Source organism: Eublepharis macularius, chromosome 1 (genome assembly GCF_028583425.1).
Source record: "Eublepharis macularius isolate TG4126 chromosome 1, MPM_Emac_v1.0, whole genome shotgun sequence".
In the NCBI taxonomy this organism is placed as follows: Eukaryota; Metazoa; Chordata; class Lepidosauria; order Squamata; family Eublepharidae; genus Eublepharis; species Eublepharis macularius.
Genome location: NC_072790.1, coordinates 8612374 through 8625424, shown reverse-complemented (window position 1 = coordinate 8625424; position 13051 = coordinate 8612374). Strand labels below are relative to the sequence as shown.

The 13051-nt window shown below is 44.3% G+C and overlaps 1 protein-coding gene across 4 annotated transcripts in view; it reads right to left on the bottom strand.

The window, feature by feature from the left end:
- KIF16B (kinesin family member 16B) overlaps positions 1-13051 on the bottom strand; it is a 155689-nt gene that overhangs the window by 81572 nt on the left and 61066 nt on the right. For all 4 annotated transcript variants that reach the window (XM_054970397.1, XM_054970407.1, XM_054970417.1 and 1 more), the window contains exon 15: positions 10074-10211. In XM_054970397.1, the coding sequence (XP_054826372.1) occupies positions 10074-10211 (138 nt within the window). The remainder of the gene's footprint in view (positions 1-10073; positions 10212-13051) is intronic.

Below are 13051 nucleotides of genomic sequence, written 5' to 3'. Positions count from 1 at the left end.
TCAATTAAATAATTGATAGTAACTGATGAAGGGCTTCAGCAGTTGCTCCATCAAAGGGATTTGCTTCAAAAGGAGAGCTTCACCGAGACGGATGAGTCTTAACAGAGATACCTAAAAATTGGCTCACCTTGGACAGCCATGCAACCCACCCCCAAACACAAGACAATCAATCGATTGCAGCCAAAGTTCTCAGGCGGCCTTCGATGTCCTGGGGAGCAATGCTGCCTGGCCCTGTTTCCTAGAGACCCCCCAGCACAGGTCTGCCTGGCCCTGTTTCCTAGAGACCCCCCAGCACAGGTCTGCCTGGCCCTGTTTCCTAGAGACCCCCCAGCACAGGTCTGCCTGGCCCTGTTTCCTAGAGACCCCCCAGCACAGGTCTGCCTGGCCCTGTTTCCTAGAGACCCCCCAGCACAGGTCTGCCTGGCCTGCGCAAGGATCTTTTCCCCTAAAGCAGGAGCCACTCCGGGAAAGGAGGGGCTCCAGTGAATGGCAGACAGGCACCCCTGAGGGAAGGAATGCCTAAGAGAGCCTGGCCAGGAAAAAGTGGCGATAGGCGGTCATTCAGATACCCAGGCTGTGAAGGGCTTTAAAAGAAATAACCAGCTCCCTTGAAATGAACCTGCAAACAAACTGTGATGACCAATGTAAATGCCTGAAGATGCACAACAACAACAACAACAACATTCGATTTATATAATAACATTCGATTTATATACTGCCCTTCAGGACAACTGAATGCTCACTCAGAGCGGTTTACAAAGTATGTCATTATTATCCCCGCAACAGAACACCCTGTGAGGTGGGTGGGGCAGAGAGAGCTCTGAGAGAGCTGTGACTAGCCCAAGGTCACCCAGCTGGCTTCAGGTGAAGGAGTGGGGAATCAAACCCGGCTCTCCACATTAGAGTCCCGCACTCTTAACCACTACACCAAACTGGCTCTCAACACCAAACTGGCTCTCAGCTGACAAGATAGCTGACCTCCACTAGCTTTGGACAATTACTGAGTTACTGCAATCTAAACCAGCTATGGCTTCCAAGTCATCTTCAAGGGCTGACTCACACAGAGTTATGTTACAGTAATCCAGCCATGAAGATTCCCGAGCTTTGCAATGATCACAGAAAATGCCCAGGCTCGTCCCATCAATTATTTGTTCTCCGGAGTTGGCAGAATTCAAGCAGAATCCTACCTGCCATCTTAACTGGCAAGGACTTAACTGGCAGGAAGAGGTACTCTCCGTTACATAGCCTAGCACTTTTCTGGTATAGTTAGTACCACCAAGCCTCAAGAAGAGTTTCCTAACCCTACGACTGAAGATGGCGATTCTGGGGCGTGAAACCACACCCTCCTCACAGGCACAGGGTCCTCTACTGGCCACATGCGGCACTCTCAGCCACTGCCTACGTGAATACCAATATCAGAAAATCAAGTTTAAAACAATTCCAAGAGAAAACAGTTCTCTCACGTTATACAATAAGCTTTATGTATTTGCAATCAGTTATGCCTTCAGTTAACAGGTACAAAACCATGTAACATTGCACGTGATCTGACAGGGTTTCCCCCCGTTAACTTGATATATTCATCTTGCCTTTACACGGATATAATACCAGGCATCCATCTGGAAAACAGAATACTATACTATGTATTATACTAATATTTCAGTGACTAGATTAAGATATTGACATTAAATATTTTCCTCAGATACTAGCAGGGCTTTTTTTGCAGCAGGAATACGGTGGAACGGAGTTCCGGAACCTCTGGAAAACGGTCACATGGCTGGTGGCCCCGCCCCCTGATCTCCAGGCAGAGGGGAGTTGAGATTGCCCTCCGCGCCGCTCGGCAGCGCGGAGGGCAATCTCAACTCCCCCCTGTCTGGAGATCAGGGGGCGGGGCCACCAGCCATGTGACCATTTTCTCCGAGGGCAACCCACTGAGTTCCACCACCTCTTTTCCCAGAAAAAAAGCCCTGGATACTAGTACTCTCCCTCAATGACATTATATTAGGAACACTTAAAAAAAAGTTTCTAGAGCACTTTGTTAATTAGATTGCAGACTCCATAACTGGCACACACATTTCAAGAAAGGAGCCAGGAGGTAAACATTTTATCACTGCAATGGTTGAAGCAAGGTACAAAAAAAAATCAGGGCAACTGAACAGGTAGGTGCCAGATTAGCCCTTTACTAGGTATGAATAGCTGGTTTAGAAAGGTTCTAGGCAAAACTCACTACTCAGCCATGTTACTTTCAAGTATGGGGAAACAGTAGTACTAGGAAGGTATGAGCCCAATTCTTGACCTCTTCCATGCAGATGAAAGTTTTTAGGGATTGCTCAGGCACACCCATGTTATCCTATGGACCGAGAGAAAGGCTCTAAAGCTCCCCCTTTGTTATTCACAAATGAAAATATGCTTTTCCAGCCACCAATGAAAGGGTTTGTTTTTAAATACACCTTCAGCAGTAGCTTTAGCGTATAAGAACAGCTTCACAACAGCCCAATTTTGTAGATCTTTCCAAATATACAGGAAAGCTGAATCCATAAAAGAGTTCCACTTGACAAGGGTTGGAAGACTGGTTTCCTAGTTGCCAAAAGAGCAGTTAAAAACCATCTTACTGCCCTCTGGCCACTTCCAAAGAGCAGGTCTACCCTGATAGTTGCATTGCAAGCTGTGTGGCCTGAGACCCTGTGTCAAGTCAAATTTTAGAAGTTCTTCTTGCTCATAAACAAAGCCAGTTCATAGGTTCCGGACAAACCACTTCCCATCTTTCCAGTGTGGGCAGCCACTACCCCCAAAGACCAACTGCGTTTAAATATTTTTTAAAGAACTGTGTGGGGAGATGTTCCTAAAATGGATAATAGGATTAAGATAATTCTAGAGATCTACAGGGCAATTTAGACACAGTATTTTAGACATCTTCGGTTTTGTTCTCTCCAGATTCTTTGCCAACTTCATCCTTTTTGTTTGATTAGTCCGCCCCAAACAAGAGCAGATGCTACCAAGTGAGTCAGCTCTCTGCATTCTGCCTTAATTACTCTCGGAAAGGCTCAAGCAAACAATTTTCTCGACGCAACGGTGCTCTAGAGGTTCCAGTTACAAACTAGACCCCATTCTGCAAATATCATAAAATACCATGTGCCTTGGAACGGCTGCAATCTAAATAATTCACCCAGGCAAAAGGCCTATTCAGCGGTCTTTTCCGATCAAGAGTGGAATATTGTTTTGAAAGGGGTTGGAAAGTTTTCTTGAGCCACGTCAAAATATATCCGTATTACCACTTAAGTACTTGAAGTGTGATGAAGTTTCTCAATTTCATCTACCTGTCAGCAATTCCAGGATTTGCAGCAATTTTCTGAATGGAGTCGCATTAGTCATTTTTGATATTACACTTCAAAGGCGCCACACTGCAAACAAATGGACTACAACACAATGTGACCTAGAACAATTTTCTTAAACCATTTCCCACTGCAACTCCCCCACCCAAGCAACTTTACCCCAAATTCACGATGGAAATTAAAATGGGGGGAAAAGTCCGTAAAACAAAAACACTTCGAAAACGGTGCCAACTCTTTGAAAGGCACAACCGAATGTTTTCTTTCTGCTTGAACTTATGCTAACATGGCCTACTTGCGCTTTATCGCTGTCTAATCTTAAAGAAGATTTACTGTTCATAAAACTTTATGCTGCAAAGCCATTTCAATACCATCACGGTAATTTATGCGATGCAGAAGGCTGGCCCTTCCTTTCAATCCGCATACTTTTTAGAAAATGAAACTGTATTGAAGGAGTCCCAGCTGGTTATGATTCTGCTGCCATCACGGTAAAATAGTTTCTCTTTTAACTCTTTCATATGGTTATTATTTTCTCAAAGCATTTCTCTTTTTCACCCTTTGTGCTTGGTCAAAAGTTAGAATTTACTATTTTCCTTTTTTAAAAGCTCAGAGAGTGATTTAAGTGAACTCTGTCGACTGCTGGGAAGCGGCGGCAAAAAAGCGTCTCTCACCTGGCACATTTACACCCTAGACCTATAAAGATTCACGCTCACGCTCCCTCAAGCACAGACGAAGCCTCCGGCCACAGAGTAACTTTGGGACTGAAATCCATTTCTCTTTCCCAAAACAGGACTTGACTCCAGTATTTACTTCTACAAAAAGGAGAAAGTAAAAACTAAAGGCTCAACAGCTTGGGGGGAAAGACCGCACGGACCATGGAATTTACAGCACTCTCAGCTCCGGTAGCTCCAACGGAAATAGTTCTCTATCTGATCAAGTTGGGTGTGAAGGACACAGGGATTTGGAGTTCAATTTTATCTCTTGAAAGAAAAAAAAGAAAGTGCATATGGTTATTCTATTGGTTTAGATTCCACGGAGGATTTCTGTGGATTCCCCCCTCCTGCTGCAGACCTTCAACTCCCGCAGATCGCAGCTATTCCTGGGAGGACGGACCCCTTCCCCCAAGGGCAGCGTGTCAGAGCCCGTTTTGGATGGCAGCAAACGGGGAGGTGGGGATGTCCTTCTCCACGGACAGATTCCTTCCGTCCGCCGAAACCTCCACTGGCATTTATTTATCTGCCATTATTTTTTATGGCAAACACAATCGTCCGGCACAGGCATTGTGTTTCTTGAGCTAGAACTGGTGGTGGAAAAGAAGGCAGCTCGCCTACCGCACAGATGGGAGCCTGTTACTTGCATCTTGGTACCGTTACAATGACCACCAATATGCTTCTGGCTCTGATGGAAGATTCTGATTTTGACCTTTAAGAATCGACACACTCTGTGGCCAGTTTACATGAAGGAGCACCCCCCCCCTCCTGCGACAAGCCTCTTCGCCATCCCAGATAGCCCCAAGGCGTCCTCCGGGTTGTACCTTTCCTTCAAGCTGTCTGATCACCCACACCGCAAGCCCTCCCGTTTTGTGGGTGCTACGGAATGCAAAAGACCCCTAACAGAATCTAATTTTTGCAAGAACTGTAAGGCCACCCCTTTTCAGACTGGCAGCTAATCTACCATCTTTTTAATTGTCTGTTTTGGTCTTTTTTGCTGCCTGGGGTGGAGGAGGGGGATTCAGGCATTTTGTAACCTGCTTTGATCCTCAGTGGTTGTAAGGAAAGATGAACAAAGATGGAGGATGCAAGAATAGCTTTAGCTTTTCTTCTATCTGCAGCATGTCTGTGTACTCAAGTACACTTACGGAAAAGAGCAAGAATTGCCATCAAAGATGGTAATGGGAAGAATATAATAATTTTAAAAATATTATAATTTTTAATATGATAATTTCTTCAAATGACAAAGTACTAAATAATCTGGGATAGTGCAAAAATGAAACAAAATTAACTTTGGGAGGTTTATTAGTGAAGGATAAACACCACAATAACTTTATATGCAAATATATTTGCTTTCAGCTTACAAATCAAAGTCATCAATGTATTACTCAGGAAAGCATTTTACTTTTCCTGAGATCACACTAGGGGTGAAGCCGGATCTTACATGAGTTGAGCTGCATTTTATTTGATAAAAAGAAGAAGAAGAACTCACATTTACATTAGGCAATGCCGAAAAACATTCAGGTGAAAATTATGCCGAATCAAAAGGCACATTAACAGCATCACATGAAGTTAATTTGGCCACAGAAGTGGTAATTAATTACACTCTGTATTCTGCACAACCTTCCTGGAAAAGTCTTATACTATTAACACATTGCAAATGAATGGTAATCTAAAATAAAAAGATACATTTAGGCATGCAAACAACTTAATCAGAAATACCTGAAGCAGATATTTAAAGGTGTTGTTATCCCAACCTGCAAGATTAAATGGTATTTAATAATAAACAGTGCTAAAATATGCGTATTAAAGGACAGCCTTAAAGCTTTCCAGCATGTGAACTGTGATTTCTGTGTACAGATAGCTGCCATCTGTCTATAATTTGACAGCATGGGTTAGGTTTTGCTAAATGCAAATGGTTTCTTCTGATTCACAAGCCCTCAGTCAAACCTACAAATTCACAGGGAACAAAACTGTTTGGGCCCCCCATCCCCACCCCCACCCCCAGTTAAGCCCAGCAGATTGGTTAGTAGTTTATTTTCTTCTCCCAAGCTTGCAGATAACCCAAAGAAAATACATAAGAGCCTGACGTGTGAGTTAGTGACCAGAGACAAAAGGGCGGGGGACGCTAAAAATAACAGTGTCCTGTTAGGTCACAGCACACGAGCAACAACTGGAGAAACACAGCCCACCTGGGTGTATCGATCAATTGAAAAAGTGGCTTGGTGGGAAAAACAAGGTAAGGCCTAGTATGTCCCAGAGCAGCAGGCTGTACTTTTCTAGTGAAGCCAAGAAATATAACCATCAGCCTCATAAGTTTCTTTATCTTGTTGTTCACAAGCCAGGCTTTGTATTAGAACATGACATAGCAAAGAGAAAATATTTATTTACCTTGACATACGGTGGGGCACAGCTGCTGGTGAGGCAAGTTACCCCAGACCCATTTGGTGGGGTTTAGCATCTGAAGAAGTGGGCCCTGACTCACGAAAACTCATGTGGGAATGAATTTTAATCTTTAAAGGCGCCATTGGAATTCTGCTTTAAAGAGGAACCCTAATAAAGTGCATCTCTGTTCGACACTACAAAACTGCATGTCTCTCAATGCATACCGCATACCACTACACGTCCTCCAAACACACACACACAAATGACTGTGTCTTGTGGTATATGTTTGTACTTCTTACGTATAATCAGTAGCATATTTATTTATTTATTTAAAAGATGTATTAGCTACCTTTCTACCTTCTAGAAACTCACAGCAACTTACAATATAAATTTTTAAAAAGTCATAAAATGAAGAAAACAACATTTAAAAACATAGTTTGGGACTGCCAATGCAATACACACCAGGCAGCCGAACCACAGCATTCTGCACTAGCTGCAGCTCCCGAACGCTCTTCAAGGGTGGCCCCCAATCAAAGCTCACTGCAGTAATCCGATCTCGATGTGACTAAGGCACAGATCTGACTGGCCCAGGGGCGGGCGCAGCTTACGCACCAGCCACGGTTGGGCAAAAGCACTCCGAACCATCACAAGCCACCTAGCCTTCAAAGGGGACTGCAGTGTCAGGCAGCACTCCCAAGCGCACACCCGGTTTTCCAAGGGAAGTATAACTAAGACAGGAGAGATCTCAAGTTCCTGGTCTGCCCTTCTACTAACCGAGAGAACCTCCTGTTTTGCCAGGATACAGTTTCTGCTTGCTCACCCTCATCCAGCCTCTTACTGACTCCAAGCTGTGGTTCAAAACATTAACAACATCCTTGGAATTAGGTGGAAGAGAAAGGCGGAGCTGGGCATCACCTTTATACTGGTGATATTGCAGCCCAGACCTCCTGATGATCTTTCCAAGCAGCTTCATGTAGATATTAAATAGCATGGAGGATATCATCGAAGCTTCAGAACCTCACAGGCCTGTGGCTTAGGAGCAAGCAGGAATTCCCCAGCACCACCTTCTGGAACCGGCCTCTCAGGATAAGACCTGAACCCCCCAGTACAGGGCCCCTTAGCCCCAGGGCTGAGAGGTGGCTCAGCAAGAAACGAGGGTCGATAGAATCAAAGGCCACCGAGAGATACAGCAGGACTAGCGAGGTCACATCGCCCGTCTAGTTCTCGGTGGAGGTCATCAGCCAAGACAAGAAAACAGACTAACATTTTTATAGGCAATCTAACATACTAATGGGACAGCTGAAGGACAGAAGTTACTCCCCTAGGATTTTGAAACCACCCTTTTTTAAAGCAAAGAGTGCATCTTTGACAACGTCTCAAAGTAGCAAGAACAACACAGACAGAGAGGAGGGTAATTTCTCTCCCATAGGACTGCACATGTGTGTATGTTAGGGGGATATTTGAAAAACACTGGCATTTTTCATCTGGGATTCCCAGGTGTTAAGTCTCCCCTGCGATTCATCTTTAAGCATTCCAGGAAACTTAATATCTTGGTCAGGAGAAAATTAAAAGAACCAACTCTAGACAGAACTCTGATAGATGGAAGGGGAATTCCATGGGGCAATTTTCCTTGTGGTAGATATTCAATGTGCTGTCTATGCCTTAAAACGAATGCATTTAGGGATCCATTTCAAATTAGGAATTATTATATAAGATCCTTTGTAAACTGTAATTCTAAATGTGTGATTTACGCGGTACAATACCCTTGTAATTTGACATATGTAGATTATGACCACAAGACCAGTGAAAATGTGCATATGTGAGCACAGAAGACGCATCTGATTAAAGATGCTGTAGGCCCCACTTGTTAAACACTGAGTGGTCTTGAATCGTTCAGATAAGCAGCTGAATTTCTGAGCTGTTGAAAGCCTCCAGGAGTCTGACCGACAGATATACAGACTTCTGAAGAAGAGAGAAGCATTCTGGATTTTTACACTGAAGACTCCATTCCCAAAGGGTCTGACTGAGGAAATAGACTGGATGTGCATGGCCCAGAAATGTTTGCTGATTTAAAACATTCGGCTCTGTATATACTGGGGATGGCTTTCTTTTGAGATTGTGATATATCAGTACATGAGAACTGTGGAATATCTTCAATGGATGATGCAACTTCTGTTCAGGTAATGGTAATTTTTGGGGGGTTTTGTTTTGCTGTGTTACATCACCTCGCCCCGTCCTGTGCTGCAGGATACCCTATTCCAAGCTGAGATGATGTAACAGAAGATTCTTCTAACTAAAGCCATTTTACTCATTCTGCAGAAGATGGAAAGGAAGGAAACAGAATGTAATTCTAGTGGAAGTCCATTCCAGAATGTGACTGCAATAACAGAAGGAAAAAACAAAAAGCCCCTGAACCTTTGTCCTAACCTCTCTACGGGATGGAACAGAGAGAACAGACCTGAAGGGCAGAGCTGAAGTGCAACTCCCTTCATTCGGGTGAGCTGAGAGAGTCATGAAAATGAAACTGAACGGTGAAGCATCTTCACAGTGACATCTTCAGTTGCAACATTTGGCCAACCACATTATCCTCCCACGGCCCCACCATTCCGACCGTCAGTCATCGCTTCTCTCTCAAAGCCAAGCTCCTTTTATGCTGGCCAGGGCTTTTTTTCAGCTGGAACGCGGTGGAGCGGAGTTCCGGCACCTCTTGAAAATGGTCACATGGCCAGTGGCCCCTCCCCCTGATCTCCAGACAGAGGGGAGTTTAGATCGCCTTCTGTGCCACGGCGCGGAGGGCAATCTAAACTCCCCTCTCTCTGGAGATCAGGGGGTGGGGCCACCGGCCATGTGACCATTTTCGCCAAGGGCAATTTAAACTTTAAAAAACTCCCCCCTTGTTCCAGCTGACCCAAAGTGACATCATTGTGCGGTCCTGAGTTCCACCACCTCTTTTCCCAGAAAAAAGGCCCTGACGCTGGCCAAACTTTAAGCTCATCACACTCCTAGGCTTGCTTTGGTACAAAATATACACCTAGGAAGAATTTTAACAGAAGTTCAATCCACTGAAAATGACCCAAGGGGCTTCCCTTAAACTGCACGGAGATCGCAAGCCAGTTAGGTGACCTCTATTGCACTTTAACTCTCTTTCATACGCAAAAATACTTAGCATAATGAGTACTTCTCATTTGTTTTGCATTATGGGCAACATTTGTGTAGTAGAACTAAAAAATAAATACATATTTAATACAAAAGTCTGGTGTTTGCTAGGAGAAGTAGAGTGGTCCTTCCTCCACCAGGGCTTGTGGAAAGCCACATTCACAAGTTCCATCAACCAGTAGAGCCTCATTTGCATTCATCCCTCAGGGAGGCTGGTAGCTTACTCGTTCCTCTAGTAACTGCTCTTTCAAGGTGGGAGCCACCTGCCCACCACAAGCACCGCTGGGCACAGGCACGGCCCACTTTCCTGAAACAAGGGGCAAGGTGTCCTATGGAGGAAGTGTTCCGGAGAGCCACAGGAGGGAGTATCACCAGCGCAGAAGGACAACAAGGGGGACAACTTGTACCTCAAGCAGAGATGGGGATTTGCGGGGAGGGGGAGCTATAATTTCAAGTGCAAATCAAATATCGGCATACTTTCTTTCTCGACAAATACCTTGGTTGAGTTGCGTTGCCTCTGTTACCAGAACTCCGTTGACAGAACACTGCGCTCCTCGGAATGGTATTAAAGTAACGGTTCCGTCATAATGTTCAAAAATGCAGTGTTCACTTTCCAGGTCAAGGCCGTGAAGGACTGCCACACAAAGGAAGAGATCTTTAGTTTTGTTTCAGTAGCCGGTATGACTAGCGCTTTTATAGGTCCTGAAAGTCCTTCTCCTACCAATTCAAATCTGCTGTGCCATGATGAAAAAGACTCCCCAAATTTTTCATATTGCATTGAGCTCTCTCTATTGTTATTTATTATTTTTGTTATTTCATATTTATATCCCGCCCTCCCCGCAAGGGGGCTCAGGGCGGCTAACAACATTAAAAAACAATTTAAAACATTACATCTGTATAAATATTAAAACACCATTTAAACAGCGACATTGTTTTTCTGTAAAGAGACAGAAAGAATGCTTTGTAATATATACTGTTATTGGTGGCGAGGAAAGTAGAAGCAGAATACAACTAGAGGAACTAGAGGAGATTCAGGGTCATGAAACTCACGGGGTGCCTGCGGACACATCATTCCCTCTCAGCCTAATCTACCTTACAGGGCTGTTGTGAGGATAAAATAGAAGGGGGGGAACCTTTATGCCATCCTGAGCATCATAACTTGAGGAAAGGAAAGGTAAAGTATTGGAAATAAACAAATAAACACACGTAACAGTGAGGACCAATTCTCATGTGACTATTAAAAGGAATATGTGTACCTCAGAAGTCATGTGGTGGTAGAGAGTGCCCTCAAGTCACAGTTGACTTATGGCGACCCCTGGTGGGGTTTTCATGGTGACAGACTAAGAGAGGTGGTTTGTCACTGCCTGCCTCTGCAGCCCTGGGCTGAATCCACACTTCTTATGTTTTCCCGCCATTTTCCCGCTAGTTCAGCACAATTCTCAGTGCTGTTCACACTCCCTCAACTCAATCCCGCAAGTCTTACGTGTTTCCTTCGCTGTGGTTTCAACGCTTGTTTTCGGTTCTTTTCCGCAATTTTCACGGTGGATGTGAATGCTTAGAAGCGGTTTTCAAATGCCCACCCCCTCTAACCACCCCCACTTCAGTTCCGCTGTACAAAAAAGGGAAACCTCACTGAATATGAGGGAACACTTATCAGCACCACAAATGCCTAGGACTCCATGGCTGCTTTGACGTTTTTTTTTTTTTTTGGTTTGGAACTAAGGGAATATCGAAATATCGGAAAAATGATGTTTTAACTTGGTTAAATCCTGATTCTTAGCAGCCACTTCCCCCAACAAAGCGATCTTTCTTAAGTGCTTCCTTTTTAGATCATTTTTAAATTGCCCGGCAGAGATATAAACCAATGAACACAAAGAAAAAATGACACACGAAATTTCTATTTGCTGATGTTGCAAAGCATAGCAATTTCGATATAGCGGAAATCTTTAAAAAAACAAAAAAAGGGGGGTTGGTGCGGGTGGGCTAAGCCCCGCCCACTATGGCGTGATTTCTTCCACACATGTGAACACTGGGTCGTGCGAGGCATACGAAATTTGGCCATGAATGTGAACGGTGGATTGAAAATTGCAGGATAGGAACCAACACAATCTTTGCGTTTGAAAAACAGAAAATAGGTGAGTGTGGATTCAGCCCTGGTCTTCCTTGGAGGTCTCCCATCCAATTACTAACCAAGGCTGACCCTGCTTAACTTCTGAGATCTAATGAGAGCAGGTTCGCCCAAGTTATTCAGGTCAGGGCACAACAAGCATAGAGATAGAAGTATTAATAATAATAATAACATTCAATTTATATACCGCCCTTCAGGACAACTTAAAGCCCACTCAGAGCAGTTTACAAAGTATGCTATTATTATCCCCACAGCAAAACACCCTGTGAGGTGGGTGGGGCTGAGAGAGCTCTGAAGAAGCTGTGACTAGCCCAAGGCCACCCAGCTGGCTTCAAGTGGAGGAGTGGGGAATCAAACCCGGCTCTCCAGATTAGAGTCCCGCGCTCTTAACCACTACACCAAACTGGCTCCCAAAACAACATAAATTCCTTGGTTTCCAGTTGTGTTTGGGGAATCTTAATTTCTGAGATCTAACGAAATCGGGCTTGCCTGGGCTATTCAGGTCAGAGCTAGAAACTCTCCCTATCTAGGTTTATATGTGGTAACAAATATCCTGGAACAAAGATATTGCATAAACAGAAAGAATCCAGGTTAGGTATATACCAAAATCAGAATCTACTGGTGGTGGGGAGTGCTGTCAAGTCATAGCTGAGTTATGGAGACCCTGAGACGAACAGAGCTGGTTTGCCATTGCCTGCCTCTGTGGAGCAACCCTGGTCTTCCTTGGAGGTCTCCCATCCAATTACTAACCGAGGCCGACCCTGCTTATTTTCCGAGATCTGACAAGATCTGGCTCACCTGGGCCATTCAGGTCAGGTCACCTCAGGAGTCACAGCTTCTGAGTTTTTAATGTATCATTTCTGAAGAAAGGCTATTTAAACTTCAGGTATTTTCTGAATCTTCCCCTAGCTAAAAAATAAGTCGGTTATTCTTAAAGGTGCTACTGGACTCTTTACTATTTCCCCCTAGATGCATTCTCCTCTCTGAAATAGGAACCGGTGCGGTCATAACACTGCCCGGTCCCAAGGCATACTTAAGGGACTGGGCGTGCTCATGGGCTGTTTCAACTCTGGTATAAAAGGATTCTTGGCAACAGAACAAACAAATGCTCGAACAAGGTCTTCTTGTTACAGGAATGCTTCAGAAATTCGGTCCCCTTCTGGCTTCCTAACAAACCATATTTCTTGCAACATCGTAATTGGGTTTTATGCCTTCAAACCAGAGTTAAGCCATGATTTGAATTCCTGGTATGTAGACAAGAAAGCAAATCACAATTTGTCATCTCATCCCAACTGGATGCCATGACAATCTCTAATGTTAAGATGCTTCAGGAAGTCTTTCAATAT